This window comes from Bombina bombina, chromosome 6, assembly GCF_027579735.1.
Source record: "Bombina bombina isolate aBomBom1 chromosome 6, aBomBom1.pri, whole genome shotgun sequence".
In the NCBI taxonomy this organism is placed as follows: domain Eukaryota; kingdom Metazoa; phylum Chordata; class Amphibia; order Anura; family Bombinatoridae; genus Bombina; species Bombina bombina.
In genome coordinates, this window is record NC_069504.1 from 478,181,633 (window position 1) to 478,198,639 (window position 17,007).

Here is a 17,007-nt window from a genome sequence, read left to right on the forward strand (position 1 = left end):
AGTAGAAAGGCACCTACTGCCCTATCCTGGACCTAAAGACCTTCTTTCAAAATGGGAACAATCTGTACCATTTTGCCTCTAGTTCAGTAAGGTCAATTTATGACAACCATAGATTTAAAGATGCATATCTGCACATCCCAATTTACAACCATTATTTCCAGTTTCTAAGATTTGCTTTTCTCAGCAAACATTACCAATTAGGTGCCCTCCCCTCTGGTCTAGCCACAGCCCCTTGCATCTTCACATAGGTATTAGGGGCTCTCTTAGCAATGATCAGAGATCAGTGAATCTCCATTGCCCCTTATTTGGATGATAATATGCTCCAAGCTCCATCTCTTTCTCTGGCTACTGTTCATACCCACAGAATGGTATCTTTATTTTAGAAACATGGATGGTAAAATCATTGTCCACAAAAGTTCTTTATCACCAGCCACAAAGGGTGTTTTTTCTGGGAGTGATAATTAGTTCTGTGAGGATCTGTGAGAAAAAAGCACATTTAAACAGAGCCTAACTTCAGTCTTCCTGTTGTTCCCTATAAGATGGCTCATTCTCCATCTGTAGCACAATGTATGGAAGTAGTGGGTCTTATGGTAGCAGCGTCAGACGCTGTACCTTTTTCTCGTTTTCATCTTCATCCGCTCCAATTGTCCATGCTCCAACAGTGGTCAAAGGATTGTTTCCATCTGGGACAGCAGATAGAGCTCACTTCTTAAGTCAAACAATCTCTCTCATGGTGGAGGGAAAGTCCCTATATGACCATTGGAGCTTCTTTTCTTCAGCCTATCTGGATGTCTGATGGGTGGAGGCGCTGTTTGGGAATCCCAGAGGGTGCAGGGAGTATAGTCCCCTCAGCAGACGTGGTTACCTATCAACATCCTAGAACTTTGTGCGATTCTTTGGGCATTTTAATCTTGGTATCTTCTCAAACAGGAAAAATGAATTTGATTCCTGTCAGACAACATCGCTGCCATGACGTACATCAATCATCAGGGAGGAACTCTAAGTCCCATAGCTATGCGAGAGGTATCTTACATTCTTTATTGGGCAGAGGAAAACCATTGTACCCTATCGGCCATTCACATTTCCAGAGTGAACAATTGGGAAGCAGAATTGCCTAAGTCGTCAGTCCATCCATCCAGGAGAATGGTCTCTTCATCAGGACGTGTTTGATCAATTAGTCCTGAGGTGGGGTCTTCCAGAAATAGATCTAATGGTGTCCAAATTGAACTGCAAACTTCTGGTTTATTGCTCCATGTCAAGAGATCCAAGAGCTCACACGATAGATGCTCTAGTCTGTCCTTGGAACTTTAGTCTGGCCTGTCTATTTTCTCCGTTTGTTGTGCTTCCAAGAGTTATCGCCAGAATCGAACAGGAATCGTCTTCTGAAATTCTCAAAGCTCCAGGATGGCCCTGCAGAACTCTTGGTATGTGGACTTAATTCAGATGTCATCCCTTCCTCTATCGGCTCTACGTCTAAGGATAGATCTGCTGTCTCAAGGACCCTTGTATTATCCAGATCTCAAATGTCTGAATTTGAGGGCGTAGAGGTTTAACACCTAGTTCTCAAAAACAGAGGTTTCTCACATTCTGTTATTTCTACTTTACTGCAAGCCAGAAAGCCTGTCACGCAGATAATTTATGATACGAGTTGGAAAGCTTACTTTCTTTGGTGCTCTTATAGAGCTTTCTCTTTGAAATCTTTTAGAATCCCCAGAATTCTTCAGTTCCTTTAGAATGAACTGGATAAGGGTTTATCAGCCAGTTCTGTAAAGGGTAAGATTTCTCACTATCTATGTGTTTTGTTTCACAAAAAGCTGGCTAAGTTGTCGGGTGAAACTTATATGCCTTGGTGAGATTTCATCCTGTTATTAGGTCCATTTCTCCTCCTTGGAATTTTAATCTGATTCTTTCTATTTTGAACCTATGCATTCTCTGGACTTAAAATTATTGTCATGGAAGGTTCTCTTTCTTCTGATTATCCCATTTTGATTTTTCATCAGGATAAAGCGGTTCTCCAGACTAAATATGATTTTCTCCCAAAGGTAGTGTCTTCAGAAAATATTAATCAGGAGATTGTTGTTCCTACTCTGAGCCCAAATCCTTCTAAGGAACACCTACTACACAATTTGGATGTAGTCAGGGCCTTAAAATGTTATCTTCAGGCTACTAAAGATTTTAATCAGACTTTTACCTTATTTGTCCACTTTTCAGGTCCCAGAAAGGGTCAACATGCTAGAGCAGTGGCTTTGGCATCATGGCTGAAGAAGACTATTTGTAATGCTTACTTGGTTGCAGGAAAATCGCTTGCAAAAAGAGTAACTGCTCATTTTACTAGGTCTGTATCTTCTACTTGGGCCTTTAAAAATGACGCCTCCTTGGAACAGATTTGCAATGCGGCAACTTGGTCTTCTCTCCATACCTTTTCTTAATTTTACCATTTTGATATTTATGTTTCTTCTGAAGCTGCTTTTGGCAGTAAAGGGAAAAAATAAATTGTCATTAGTTTGCCCCACCTGTCTCTAACATGGACTTTTAGCTTGGGTATTTTATCCCACATGTTATGGACACCTATAGATGATGGTCATCTTACGACAGAAAACAAAATTTATACTTACTAATTGATTTCTTTCGGGATGATAACAGTCCATAGGACCCACCATTTTTTTTATTTACTATATGGGCAACAGTTCTTATTTGCACCTCTTAAACCTGTTTTCTGTCTTCCTACCTTTTCTGTCTCTCTCCTCAGCTCAGCTATACGTAAACTGAGTGGGGTGAGGAGGTGGGAGAGATTCTTGACCTCCTCCTAGTGGCAGGAAATATATACCACATGTTATGGACACCTATGGCCTCTCATCCCAAATGAAAGAAATACCAAGTTTTATATTATTATATTGAACTTGATCCTGTTGGGGACTACAATTTCTTCTAGCGGTCACTAGAGGGCTTATTTTTAAGGCTTTGTATATTAATGTATTAAATTATCATCACTGTTTTGATATGAAGTGTGTTCCTGGGATATTTTCAAGGCAATAAGAGTACATAATCCTGAACTATTATCATTTTTGCAGAAACGTTGTCTTAATCTATGTACTATGGGGAAACTCCAATAAAGCCTTGAACTTTTGTACAACTTGGTGAGTGCTGCTGTCTTTTGGACTTTTTTAAATTTGTATGTTGAGAGGTTGTTGGTGTGGAACCTCTGACAGACTTGCACCACTGCGGCCTCACATTGTGCTGGACATCATTGGTTATGGGATTGTCTGCCACACCAGTCATTGCACTGTGAGCCTTTTTGCAAATAATTGATACTATGCAAACTGCAGTGGAGTTGGATGAAGGAGAATCTAACCCCAATGTATTAATGTATACTGATGTGGAAGCTGTATGTATAACTACAATGGCCAGGGGCCCTACAGACTTTTTGAGAATTATGCCTTCAGAATTAAATGAAAAACGGTATGAAAAAATCTCAAGAAAGAAAGTCTCTTATGATTTACATTCTGCAACCCTGGCAGAAAACCACTGAGTGAGACGTATCCCCCGAGGACTCAGAATGAGTGTGCGTCCTACTTTAATGTCTATTAATAAGGAGTACTGTGAGAAATTTGAATATATATCAAATAAGTGCTCATTTGACCTAATAGTACTAATGGTTGAGTACTTAGAGAAAGAGATCATATTATAACAAGAGGAGTTGTCTAAAATCGAGCAGGAGCTGAAAAATTTGATATCAATAGAGGATATGGAGAAGTTGATATCAGTAAGGATAAATAAGGAGCTAGATTTATCTATATTTTTGTAGAATGTCATATTTATAAGTGTATATAAAAAAGTTGCTTTCCCCTCTTTTTAGTTTGGACTTTGGGATTATAAAGGTTTTAACTACCTCAGCTAAATTTAGAGAATCCCAATTTAGGCTTATACAATTTGACTATATTACTCTGAGGAGTACAAAAGTACAAACTGAGAATAGATGTAAGAAATGTAGAGAAGCAGATCCTAACATCCTGCACTTATTAGCCACATGCCCAAAACTCCAACAACTTTGGGGAAAAGTTGAATTCTTATTTTCACTAGTCTTAAAGGAAAAAAATAAAATAGCAGAAGAAAACATCCTATTTTTAAATAAAGCACCGGATTGGGGGACCAAGCATAAATTCATTCAATGGGGAATTGTGTTAGTTAGAAAACTTATATTTCTCTTGTTAAGTGTATCCAGTCCACGGATCATCCATTACTTATGGGATATTCTCCTTCCCAACAGGAAGTTGCAAGAGGATCACCCACAGCAGAGCTGCTATATAGCTCCTCCCCTAACTGCCATATCCAGTCATTCTCTTGCAACCCTCAACAAAAATGGAGGTCGTAAGAGGAGAGTGGTGTTTTATACTTAGTTTATTTCTTCAATCAAAAGTTTGTTATTTTGAAATGGTACCGGAGTGTGCTGTTTATCTCAGGCAGTATTTAGAAGAAGAATCTGCCTGCATTTTCTATGATCTTAGCAGAAGTAACTAAGATCCATGGCTGTTCTCACATATTCTGAGGAGTGAGGTAACTTCAGAGAGGGAATGGCGTGCAGGTTTTCCTGCAATAAGGTATGTGCAGTTAATATTTTTCTAGGGATGGAATTTGCTAGAAAATGCTGCTTATACCGGATTAATGTAAGTAAAGCCTTAAATGCAGTGATAGCTACTGGTATCAGGCTTATTAATAGAGAGGCATACTCTTATAAAAATGTAATATAAAATGTTTGCTGGCATGTTAATCGTTTTTATATATGTTTGGTGACAAAACTTATTGGGGCCTAGTTTTTTTCCACATGGCTGGTTTGATTTCTGCCTAGAGACAGTTTCCTGAAGCTTTCCACTGTTGCAATATGAGTGGGAAGGGCCTATTTTAGTGCTTTTCTGTGCAGATAAAAATACTGACAGAGACATTCAGCTTCCCTCTGCATGATACAGGACATCTCTGAAGGGCTCAAAAGGCTTCAGAATTAAATGAAAAACGGTATGAAAAAATCTCAAGAAAGAAAGTCTCTTATGATTTACATTCTGCAACCCTGGCAGAAAACCACTGAGTGAGACGTATCCCCCGAGGACTCAGAATGAGTGTGCGTCCTATTTTAATGTCTATTAATAAGGAGTACTGTGAGAAATTTGAATATATATCAAATAAGTGCTCATTTGACCTAATAGTACTAATGGTTGAGTACTTAGAGAAAGAGATCATATTATAACAAGAGGAGTTGTCTAAAATCGAGCAGGAGCTGAAAAATTCGATATCAATAGAGGATATGGAGAAATTGTTATCAGCTAATACAAAGTCTATTGATGAGACTCATACCTTGATTGAAGCAAGAAAAAGGTCAAAATTTCTGCGGGATGAAGAGGATTATTCCACCAGGTCTGTGTACAGATTGAAATCGGAACAGACCGGAGGTGACGTCAGAGCGACTTCCGATTTTCGAAGGCGCTGAAACATGAGACACTGAGATGGTAACAACACCTCAAGCTCCGGATCAGGCTCAAGTGTGTCAGCGGGGGACATGGAAGGAGAAAGGGTAGACAGCGCGGGGGGGGGGCGAGACACCGTCACAGAGGCAGTGCAAGATCTACACAGCAGCAACCGGAACCGCTGGGGGAACCGGCATTAGCTAAATCCTTGGTGGTAAATATCTCAAAGAAATGTGTGTCTGAGGATGAGTTGAATTTACTACAAAAGGGACTGTCATTCTGTCCTTCTGCCAAAGGGGATCTATTTGAAATACACAAGGACTTGTATCGTTTTTTCAGGACACTAAAACTTAATTCCTTCTTTTCTAGAGAGGTATCTATGGGTAAAGAAAGAAACACTGTGAAATGTGATATGGGCGCTAATGATTTATCTTTAAAAACACAGGGCCTGAGAAATAAAAGTAAGTTTATTCCATATGTATATGACCACAGTATTGATGTTTATTCTAACTTAGTTCTAGATGAGGTTAAGTCATTACACTCAGAAATAGAAAGAAAACAGAAATTTCAGAAAATGGGAAGTGGTAAAACTTTTGGACAAACAAATAAAATGGCCTTAAAGTCATTGAAATCTATTACTAATATTTTGAAACCTGCCGATAAGGGCAGAGCCACGGTAATACTTGATAAGGAGTACTATGTCAATGAGATTAGATCTCAATTGGCTGATGAAAAGGTGTATTGTTTATTGTCCTATAATCCCATATATGAAATTCAGAAAAAGGTTAAGAGTGTAATTAAGAAAGCAGTCAATAATGGCATTATTGATAAAGCAGAAGCAACATTCTTAACATTTGATGAAAACAAAATACCAGTTTTATATTGCTTACCAAAGGTCCATAAAAATCTTAAAACACCACCTGGACGTCCCATCGTGTTCAGTATAGGGTCAGCATGTTCTCAAATTTCTTTTTATTTAGATCATATATTGAGACCTTTTGTGGAACTTACAAGTTCATATATATCAGGGATACCAGTGATTTCTTAAATAAAATAAGAGATTTATCTATCTCATGTGATAAAGTGATACTCTACACATTAGATGTGTCAAGTCTGTACACCTCCATTCCTCATACAACAGGGATAGGTGCAGTAAGAAAGGTTTTAGTACAGTCAGGAAAGTATGACCCCCCCCCCCCACAACAAATTCAATTCATTTTGGATCTTTTGGAAATAGTGCTAAGATGTAATTATTTTTTGTTTCAAGACAATTTCTATATACAACTCCAGGGTACAGCCACAGGATCCAATGTCGCCCCCACTTATGAGAATATATTCATGTACGCATTCGAAGAAAAGTTTGTTTATAAAAAAAACCCTTTTCATTCTATATGGCACCACCTGGTGGCGCTATATAGACTACATCTTTGGGGTATGGTTGGGTGACATTGGATCCCTATATGAATTTGTGGGAGAGATTAACATTGCAACCATACAGATCAGTTTCAGTCTATCACTCAGTGAGGAAAACTTGAATTTCTGGATATCACTTTATACAAAGTTGGACAGACTTTAGAGACTGATCTTTATGTGAAATCCACTAATAAAAACAATTTGTTACAATTTGGAAGTGCCCATCATATTAAATTGAAGAAAGCATTACCCTGCAGTCAGTTATTAAAAGTAAAGAGGATTGTCTTAGATGAGACACTTGTACCTCTAAGACTGAGTGAGATGGGTAAAAAATTTGTGGATAGAGGTTGTCCTGAGACGAAATTTCAGATGTACTTACATTGAGCAAAGAGAATTTGACAAAGCCAAAGGTTAAGATGAAATCTAAAAAGAATAGTTTGGTCTGTGTTATGCAGTATAATTCTTTGAGCCCCAAGGTTGTATCCATATTGAGAAAATATTGGCATATTCTAGGGAAATGTAATCCAAATGTCCCAGAATTCCAAACCGGTTTCATCCCTGCATATAAAAGATGTAGTAATTTGGGAGATAAACATCAACTCTGACATAGGTCCTAGCAGTATTAAACAACAAATGCATATTACTGAAAAAAACAACAGGTTTGTTATCCCTGCCTGGGATTTTGCAATTGCAACAATATGAAAAAAGGCAACGTGTTCTTCCATCCACGCAATGGGAGGAAGTTTTTCATCAATGTTTTTTTTACATGGAACACTAATTTTGCTATATACATGATCAAGTGCCCATGTGGGCGGAATTACATAGGGAAAATAACTTGGGCTGCCTGGGATCGGATAACTGAGCACAAGTCAAACATCCGTACTAAATACATTAAAAATCCAGTAGCGAAATATTTTGTAGAGGCAGGACATAATGTGAGTCAGCTCAAATTTCTAGTTATAGACCATGTCAAACCGCTGAGAAGGGGTGGGAATAGAACACTACTTCTAAAACAAAGGGAAGCATTTTGAATTACTAAGCTAGATACAATGTTTCCAGTAAGGATGAATAAGGAGCTAGATTTATCTATATTTTTGTAGAATGTCATATTTATAAGTGTATATAAAAAAGTTGCTTTCCCCTCTTTTTAGTTTGGACTTTGGGATTATAAAGGTTTTAACTACCTCAGCTAAATTTAGAGAATCCCAATTTAGGCTTCTACAATTTGACTATATTACTCTGAGGAGTACTAAAGTACAAACTGAGAATAGATGTAAGAAATGTAGAGAAGCAGATCCTAACATCCTGCACTTATTAGCCACATGCCCAAAACTCCAACAACTTTGGGGAAAAGTTGAATTCTTATTTTCACTAGTCTTAAAGGAAAAAAATAAAATAGCAGAAGAAAACATCCTATTTTTAAATAAAGCACCCGGATTGGGGGACCAAGCATAAATTCATTCAATGGGGAATTGTGTTAGTTAGAAAACTTATATTTCTCTTGTTAAGTGTATCCAGTCCACGGATCATCCATTACTTATGGGATATTCTCCTTCCCAACAGGAAGTTGCAAGAGGATCACCCACAGCAGAGCTGCTATATAGCTCCTCCCCTAACTGCCATATCCAGTCATTCTCTTGCAACCCTCAACAAAGATGGAGGTCGTAAGAGGAGAGTGGTGTTTTATACTTAGTTTATTTCTTCAATCAAAAGTTTGTTATTTTGAAATGGTACCGGAGTGTGCTGTTTATCTCAGGCAGTATTTAGAAGAAGAATCTGCCTGCATTTTCTATGATCTTAGCAGAAGTAACTAAGATCCATGGCTGTTCTCACATATTCTGAGGAGTGAGGTAACTTCAGAGAGGGAATGGCGTGCAGGTTTTCCTGCAATAAGGTATGTGCAGTTAATATTTTTCTAGGGATGGAATTTGCTAGAAAATGCTGCTTATACCGGATTAATGTAAGTAAAGCCTTAAATGCAGTGATAGCTACTGGTATCAGGCTTATTAATAGAGAGGCATACTCTTATAAAAATGTAATATAAAATGTTTGCTGGCATGTTAATCGTTTTTATATATGTTTGGTGACAAAACTTATTGGGGCCTAGTTTTTTTCCACATGGCTGGTTTGTTTTCTGCCTAGAGACAGTTTCCTGAAGCTTTCCACTGTTGCAATATGAGTGGGAAGGGCCTATTTTAGTGCTTTTCTGTGAAGATAAAAATACTGACAGAGACATTCAGCTTCCCTCTGCATGATACAGGACATCTCTAAAGGGCTCAAAAGGCTTCAAAGTCGTGTTTGAGGAGGGTAACAATCACAGTAGACTGTGGCAGTTGTTGTGACTGTGTTTAAAAAACGTTTTTGTCATTTATTATTCCGTTTTTGGTATTAAGGGGTTAATCATCCATTTGCAAGTGGGTGCAATGCTCTGCTGACTTGTTACATACACTGTAAAAATTTTGTTAGTGTAACTGCCTTTTTTCACTGTTATTTCAAATTTTGTCAAAATTTGTTTCTCTTAAAGGCACAGTAACGTTTTTTATATTGCTTGTTAACTTGCTTTAAAGTGTTTTCCAAGTTTGCTAGTCTCATTGCTAGTCTGTACAAACATGTCTGAAACAGAGGATACTTGTTCATTATGTTTAAAAGCCATGGTGGAGCCCCATAGGAGAATGTGTACTAAATGTATTGATTTCACCTTAAACAGTAAAGATCAGTCTTTATCTATAAAAGAATTGTCACCAGAGGGGTCTGTCGAGGGGGAAGTTATGCCGACTAACTCTCCCCACGTGTCGGACTCTTCGCCTCCCTCTCAAGGGACGCACGCTAATATGGCGCCAAGTACATCAGGGACGCCCATAGCGATTACTTTGCAGGACATGGCTGCAATCATGAATAATACCCTGTCAGAGGTATTATCCAGATTGCCTGAATTGAGAGGCAAGCGCGATAGCTCTGGGGTTAGACGAGATACAGAGCTTGTAGATGCTGTAAGAGCCATGTCTGATACTGCGTCACAATACGCAGAACCTGAGGACGGAGAGCTTCAGTCTGTGGGTGACGTCTCTGATTCGGGGAGACCTGATTCAGAGATTTCTAATTTAAAATTTAAGCTTGAGAACCTCTGTGTATTGCTTGGGGAGGTATTAGCTGCTCTGAATGACTGTGACACAATTGCAGTGCCAGAGAAATTGTGTAGGCTGGATAAATACTATGCAGTGCCGGTGAGTACTGATGTTTTTCCAATACCTAAAAGGCTTACAGAAATTATTAGTAAGGAGTGGGATAGGCCCGGTGTGCCCTTTTCCCCACCTCCTATATTTAGAAAAATGTTTCCAATAGATGCCACTACACGGGACTTATGGCAGACTGTCCCTAAGGTGGAGGGAGCAGTTTCTACTTTAGCAAAGCGTACCACTATCCCGGTTGAGGACAGTTGTGCTTTTTCAGATCCAATGGATAAAAAATTAGAGGGTTACCTTAAGAAAAATTTTATTCAACAAGGTTTTATTTTACAGCCCCTTGCATGCATTGCGCCTGTCACTGCTGCGGCGGCATTCTGGTTTGAGGCCCTGGAAGAGGCCATCCATACAGCTCCATTGACTGAAATTGTTGACAAGCTTAGAACTCTTAAGCTAGCTAACTCATTTGTTTCTGATGCCATTGTTCATTTGACTAAACTAACGGCTAAGAATTCCGGATTCGCCATCCAGGCGCGTAGGGCGCTATGGCTCAAATCCTGGTCAGCTGATGTGACTTCAAAGTCTAAATTACTCAACATTCCTTTCAAGGGGCAGACCTTATTCGGGCCTGGTTTGAAAGAAATTATTGCTGACATTACTGGAGGTAAGGGTCATACCCTTCCTCAGGACAGAGCCAAATCAAAGGCCAAACAGTCTAATTTTCGTGCCTTTCGAAATTCCAAGGCAGGTGCAGCATCAACTTCCTGCGCTTCAAGACAAGAGGGAACTTTTGCTCAATCTAAGCAGGCCTGGAAACCTCACCAGTCCTGGAACAAAGGCAAGCAGGCCAGAAAGCCTGCTGCTGCCTCTAAGACAGCATGAAGGAACGGCCCCCTATCCGGCAACGGATCTAGTAGGGGGCAGACTTTTTCTCATTGCCCAGGCGTGGGCAAGAGATGTTCAGGATCCCTGGGCGTTGGAGATCATATCTCAGGGATATCTTCTGGACTTCAAAGCTTCCCCCTCCACAAGGGAGATTTCATCTTTCAAGGTTATCTGCAAATCAGATAAAGAAAGAGGCAATCCTACGCTGTGTGCAAGACCTCCTAGTAATGGGAGTGATCCATCCAGTTCCGCGGACGGAACAAGGACAGGGTTTTTATTCAAATCTGTTTGTGGTTCCCAAAAAAGAGGGAACCTTCAGACCAATTTTGGATCTAAAGATCTTAAACAAATTCCTCAGAGTTCCATCTTTCAAAATGGAAACTATTCGGACCATCCTACCCATGATCCAAGAGGGTCAGTACATGACCACAGTGGACTTAAAGGATGCCTACCTTCACATACCGATTCACAAAGATCATCGGTTCCTAAGGTTTGCCTTTCTAGACAGGCATTACCAATTTGTAGCTCTTCCCTTTGGGTTGGCTACAGCCCCGAGAATCTTTACGAAGGTTCTGGGCTCACTTCTGGCGGTTCTAAGACCGCAAGGCATAGCAGTGGCTCCGTATCTAGACGACATCCTGATACAGGCGTCAAGCTTTCAAATTGCCAAGTCTCATACAGAGATAGTTCTGGCATTTTTGAGATCGCATGGGTGGAAAGTGAACGAGGAAAAGAGTTCTCTATCCCCACTCACAAGAGTCTCCTTCTTAGGGACTCTTATAGATGCTGTAGAGATGAAAATTTACCTGACAGAGTCCAGGTTATCAAAGCTTCTAAATGCTTGCCGTATTCTTCATTCCATTCCGCGCCCTTCGGTGGCTCAGTGTATGGAGGTGATCGGCTTAATGGTAGCGGCAATGGACATAGTGCCATTTGCGCGCCTACATCTCAGACCGCTGCAATTATGCATGCTAAGTCAGTGGAATGGGGATTACACAGATTTGTCCCCTCTGCTAAATCTGGATCAAGAGACCAGAGATTCTCTTCTCTGGTGGTTGTCTCGGGTCCGCCTGTCCGAGGGTATGACCTTTCGCAGGCCAGATTGCACAATTGTAACAACAGATGCCAGCCTTCTAGGTTGGGGTGCAGTCTGGAACTCCCTGAAGGCACAGGGATTGTGGACTCAGGAGGAGAAACTCCTTCCGATAATTATTCTGGAGTTAAGAGCAATATTCAATGCTCTTCTGGCTTGGCCTCAGTTAGCAACATTGAGGTTCATCAGATTTCAGTCGGACAATATCACGACTGTGGCTTACATCAACCATCAAGGGGGAACCAGGAGTTACCTAGCGATGTTAGAAGTCTCAAAAATAATTCGCTGGGCAGAGACTCACTCTTGCCACCTGTCAGCAATCCATATCCCAGGCGTGGAGAACTGGGAGGCGGATTTTCTAAGTCGTCAGACTTTTCACCCGGGGGAGTGGGAACTCCATCCGGAGGTGTTTGCTCAGTTGATTCATCGTTGGGGCAAACCAGAGTTGGATCTCATGGCGTCTCGCCAGAACGCCAAGCTTCCTTGTTACGGATCCAGGTCCAGGGACCCAGAAGCGACGCTGATAGATGCTCTAGCAGCGCCTTGGTTCTTCAACCTGGCTTATGTGTTTCCACCGTTTCCTCTGCTCCCTCGACTGATTGCCAAAATCAAACAGGATAGAGCATCGGTGATTCTAATAGCGCCTGCCTGGCCACGCAGGACCTGGTATGCAGACCTAGTGGACATGTCATCCTTTCCACCATGGACTCTGCCTCTAAGACAGGACCTTGGAGCTTACACTTGGTTCTTAAAGTTCTTCAAGGAGTTCCGTTTGAACCCCTTCATTCCATTGATATTAAGCTTTTATCTTGGAAAGTTCTGTTTTTGATGGCTATTTCCTCGGCTCGGAGAGTCTTTGAGCTATCTGCCTTACAATGTGATTCTCCTTATCTGATTTTTCATGCAGATAAGGTAGTTCTGCGTACCAAACCTGGGTTTTTACCTAAGGTGGTTTCTAACAAGAATATCAATCAAGAGATTGTTGTTCCATCATTGTGTCCTAATCCTTCTTCAAAGAAGGAACGTCTTTTACATAATCTGGACGTAGTCCGTGCCTTGAAGTTTTACTTAGAAGCTACTAAAGATTTTCGTCAAACATCTTCCCTGTTTGTTGTTTATTCTAGACAGAGGAGAGGTCAAAAAGCTTCGGCAACCTCTCTTTCCTTTTGGCTTCGGAGTATTATACGCCTAGCCTATGAGACTGCTGGACAGCAGCCCTCTGAAAGGATTACAGCTCATTCTACTAGAGCTGTGGCTTCCACCTGGGCCTTTAAAAATGAGGCCTCTGTTGAACAGATTTGCAAGGCCGCGACTTGGTCTTCGCTTCACACTTTTTCAAAATTTTACAAATTTGATACTTTTGCTTCTTCGGAGGCTGTTTTTGGGAGAAAGGTTCTTCAGGCAGTGGTTCCTTCCGCTTAATCCCTGCCTTGTCCCTCCCATCATCCGTGTACTTTAGCTTTGGTATTGGTATCCCATAAGTAATGGATGATCCGTGGACTGGATACACTTAACAAGAGAAAACATAATTTATGCTTACCTGATAAATTTATTTCTCTTGTAGTGTATCCAGTCCACGGCCCGCCCTGTCATTTTAAGGCAGGTCTAAAATTTAATTAAACTACAGTCACCACTGCACCCTATGGTTTCTCCTTTCTCTGTTTGTTTCGGTCGAATGACTGGATATGCAAGTTAGGGGAGGAGCTATATAGCAGCTCTGCTGTGGGTGATCCTCTTGCAATTTCCTGTTGGGAAGGAGAATATCCCATAAGTAATGGATGATCCGTGGACTGGATACACTACAAGAAAAATAAATTTATCAGGTAAGCATAAATTATGTTTTAACAACTGGATAAATAATAAAATCCCCTTGATAAAAGCAATTAAAGACCAGTTGGCCAGACAGGCTATGTCCGAGGCACTTGATGCTAAATGTTATAAATTCAATGGGATTAAGAATTATAAGAAGGTATGGGGGAACTTCATTGAGTACATGGGGACTGATTTTCAGTTAAGGATAAATCAAATTTGACCAGTATTGGATCTTGATAATCGCGACAGATGAGAGATAGGAGAGGAAGGAAAAGGGGTGAAAGAGAGAGGGAGGAAGAAGAGAGAGAGAAAAGAGAGGGGAAATTCCTTTTTTTCTTTTCTTTTCCCCTTTTTGTGTGTTTTGTTTTGTCTTGTTTCGTCCAGTTGTAGTTGGGCCCGGGGGGGGGGGGGGGTGCACTTGGTTATGGGTAAACTTAAGATTCTTGAATATATTGTGTTGACAACTGTATTATTAAGAACTTGTCCCATTTGGCAAGATGCGGTAAATAACCCTTCCATTTTTGCTTTTAAGCTTAGCTGAGATCTTGTAAGTGAGTTCTGGACTTTTTCTGTGTGTTGTATTAATTTGTTTTGTAATTTTCCCTATAGGCCTTGCACCCAGGTCTGTCTGGGGTTAACTGCCTGTGACTCTGGGGACAACACAGCTTCCTGTGAGTGCCAGTGAGCACCCAGGGATGAGCATGTTGCAGGGTCATAGGATGTGTACCCAGTCCAGTCTGAGAGTGCAGTCCCCTTCCGTGTTTTGTATATCTCTAGGGTGATTACATAAGCCTGTGCACCCTTCACTTGTTTCCAGTTTGTTGGATTGAGAGCTTAAATTGTGTGGCTGGTTTAGGGACTCAGGTTTTAAAAGAGACCTTGACAAGGTACCTGGGCTTGTCCCATTTGGCCAGATGCGGTAACTAACCCTTCCATTTTTGCTTTTAATCTTAGCTGAGAGCTAGTGAGTGAGTGCTGGACTTGTTTTGTGTGTTATATATGTATGTATGTGTGTATGTATACATACAGATTATATATATATATATATATATATATATATATATATATATATATATATATATATATGGTCTGAGGAAGGGGATACCTATTGATTTTGCTAGCACCCTGGCAGCTGTCAGATGAAGTGAGAGTGCACATCTTAGCTACATTTATATATATATATATATATATATATATATACACACACACAGTGTGTGTGTGTGTATATATATATATATATATATATATATATACACACAGTGTGTGTGTGTGTGTGTGTGTGTATATATATATATATATATATATATATATATATATATATATATATATATATTGTGTGTATATATATATATACACACAGTGTGTGTGTGTATATGTATGTGTGTATATATATATATATATATATATATATATATATATATATATTGTACTCTCTATTTTACTCACAAAATATCTAGGTATCCAAGCATGCACAAATTAACCTCGGGGTAAATTAAAGTAATTATTTTCTTAATTGTTCTTCTCCAAATCCTCTGTCTTAATTATCTTTGCATGCATATCTTTTGCTTCTAGAGATCCTTAATGGTATGTTCACATATTCATTAGAAATCTAATCTGGATTATTTGGGTTATTGTTTACATAATAAATCATATTCTTTGTGGTGCACTTCAACCCCATTGGTGTGTCCGTGCCACTATTTAAGCTGTCCAAGGAGCTCAGATGCAAGATTTTGTTCTAAATGAATTCCCATCACTTATTGATGTTTCTCATCTGGGATACTAGCAATTTATATCCTAAGCGCTCCTCCTGTCTTTTGTGTTGCACCTTACAGAAATCTTTCAATGTTTCCTCTCAGCCCGTGAGGTGGCGCGCAGCCGGGAACGGGACAGAATGGGCCTTGTCTCAGCTGGGGGCTCTGTATCATTGGCTCGTGCAGAGGAGCAGCCTCCAGAGCTTTCTCAAGAGAGGAGGAACAGCGGAACTCTGACAGAAGGACAGGACTTGTACACAGCAGCTTGTAATTCAGTTATTCACCGTTGTGCTCTACTCCTTCTTGGGGTCAGTCCAATGTTTGACCAGCTCGAGAATCCTGTTGAAGATATACAGCAACAGCCAACATCAGGAGTTTCACATGAGGGATCTGTAGCCATGACAAGGTAATAGTTTTAAGTTTGTTCATTTTCTCTCACACTCTTGTAGAGCCATATAAGTAGTGGTGGCTGTATGACTTCAAATTACTAGAGTAGGGGAGGTTAGCTTCATACTTACTCCCTTTACTGCTTGAGTCATTGGACTGCTGCACTGCAGAAAAAAAAATGTTGAGAGTGGCAGGGAAGAGTAAGGAGGGAGGGAGAGGGGATACATGTTGATGGGGATTTTGACCCGTGTACAGGGGCTTTAGGACAAATCATAATAGAATTAATCAACAATTTGAGTACAATAAAGTCTCCTAGTAATCTCCTCATCTGTTAAGCAAAATACATAATGTGTTTATGACCAAAATGCAAGACACTTTACAGGGAGGGAGTATACCCAATGCAAAATTAAAGTTTAACAGGAAAAGCATGCTACTTAGAAATCATATTCAAATATTCCCTGTGTGCAAATGAAAAGCAGAAATTAAACATGCTATATCACAATATTTTATATATATTGGTGGGTCACAAACCTCTACAGTCTATAAATTAATTCAAAATTGCTTTTGGGAACCCAGTGATAGAATGTATCCTTATCATCAACTTCCCTACTTTCCCCGTCTCTTTTTTACAGATATCTTGAAGTTTTCAAAGGATTGAAGGATTACAGTTATTATTTGCACTGTAATATGCTGAAACACTGTATAACAAGACAGTTGTATAAAGCATTTTTGTAGGCTATAGAGTAGTTTTAAGAACCTCATTTTATTTTCTTTCATCTGATGGTGAGAGCCCATGAGCCATCACATATGGGAATTCCTCTCCTGACCATTAGGTGGAGGCTAAAGGTACCTCAACACACCAGATGTTTAAATCTCTCCCACTTCCCATGATCCTTAGATATTTTCTTTTTTATCCTAGAGAAGGAGTGAGGTGAAAGTTGAAGTGCAGATCTACTCGTCATTGAGAGGCATTCTCTAACTGCTCTGAGGCCCATTTCTTTCATAAAATAATGATGGTCCATCCATAG

At 39.9% G+C, this 17,007-nt stretch overlaps 1 protein-coding gene across 7 annotated transcripts in view; it reads left to right on the plus strand.

Moving 5' to 3' along the window:
• The window catches only part of HERC1 (HECT and RLD domain containing E3 ubiquitin protein ligase family member 1), a 683,410-nt gene that overhangs the window by 212,702 nt on the left and 453,701 nt on the right, over positions 1-17,007 (plus strand). For 6 of the 7 annotated variants that reach the window (XM_053717285.1, XM_053717288.1, XM_053717289.1 and 3 more), the window contains exon 24: positions 15,674-15,998. In XM_053717285.1, the coding sequence (XP_053573260.1) occupies positions 15,674-15,998 (325 nt within the window). The remainder of the gene's footprint in view (positions 1-15,673; positions 15,999-17,007) is intronic. The other variant, XM_053717291.1, reaches the window with a different exon arrangement.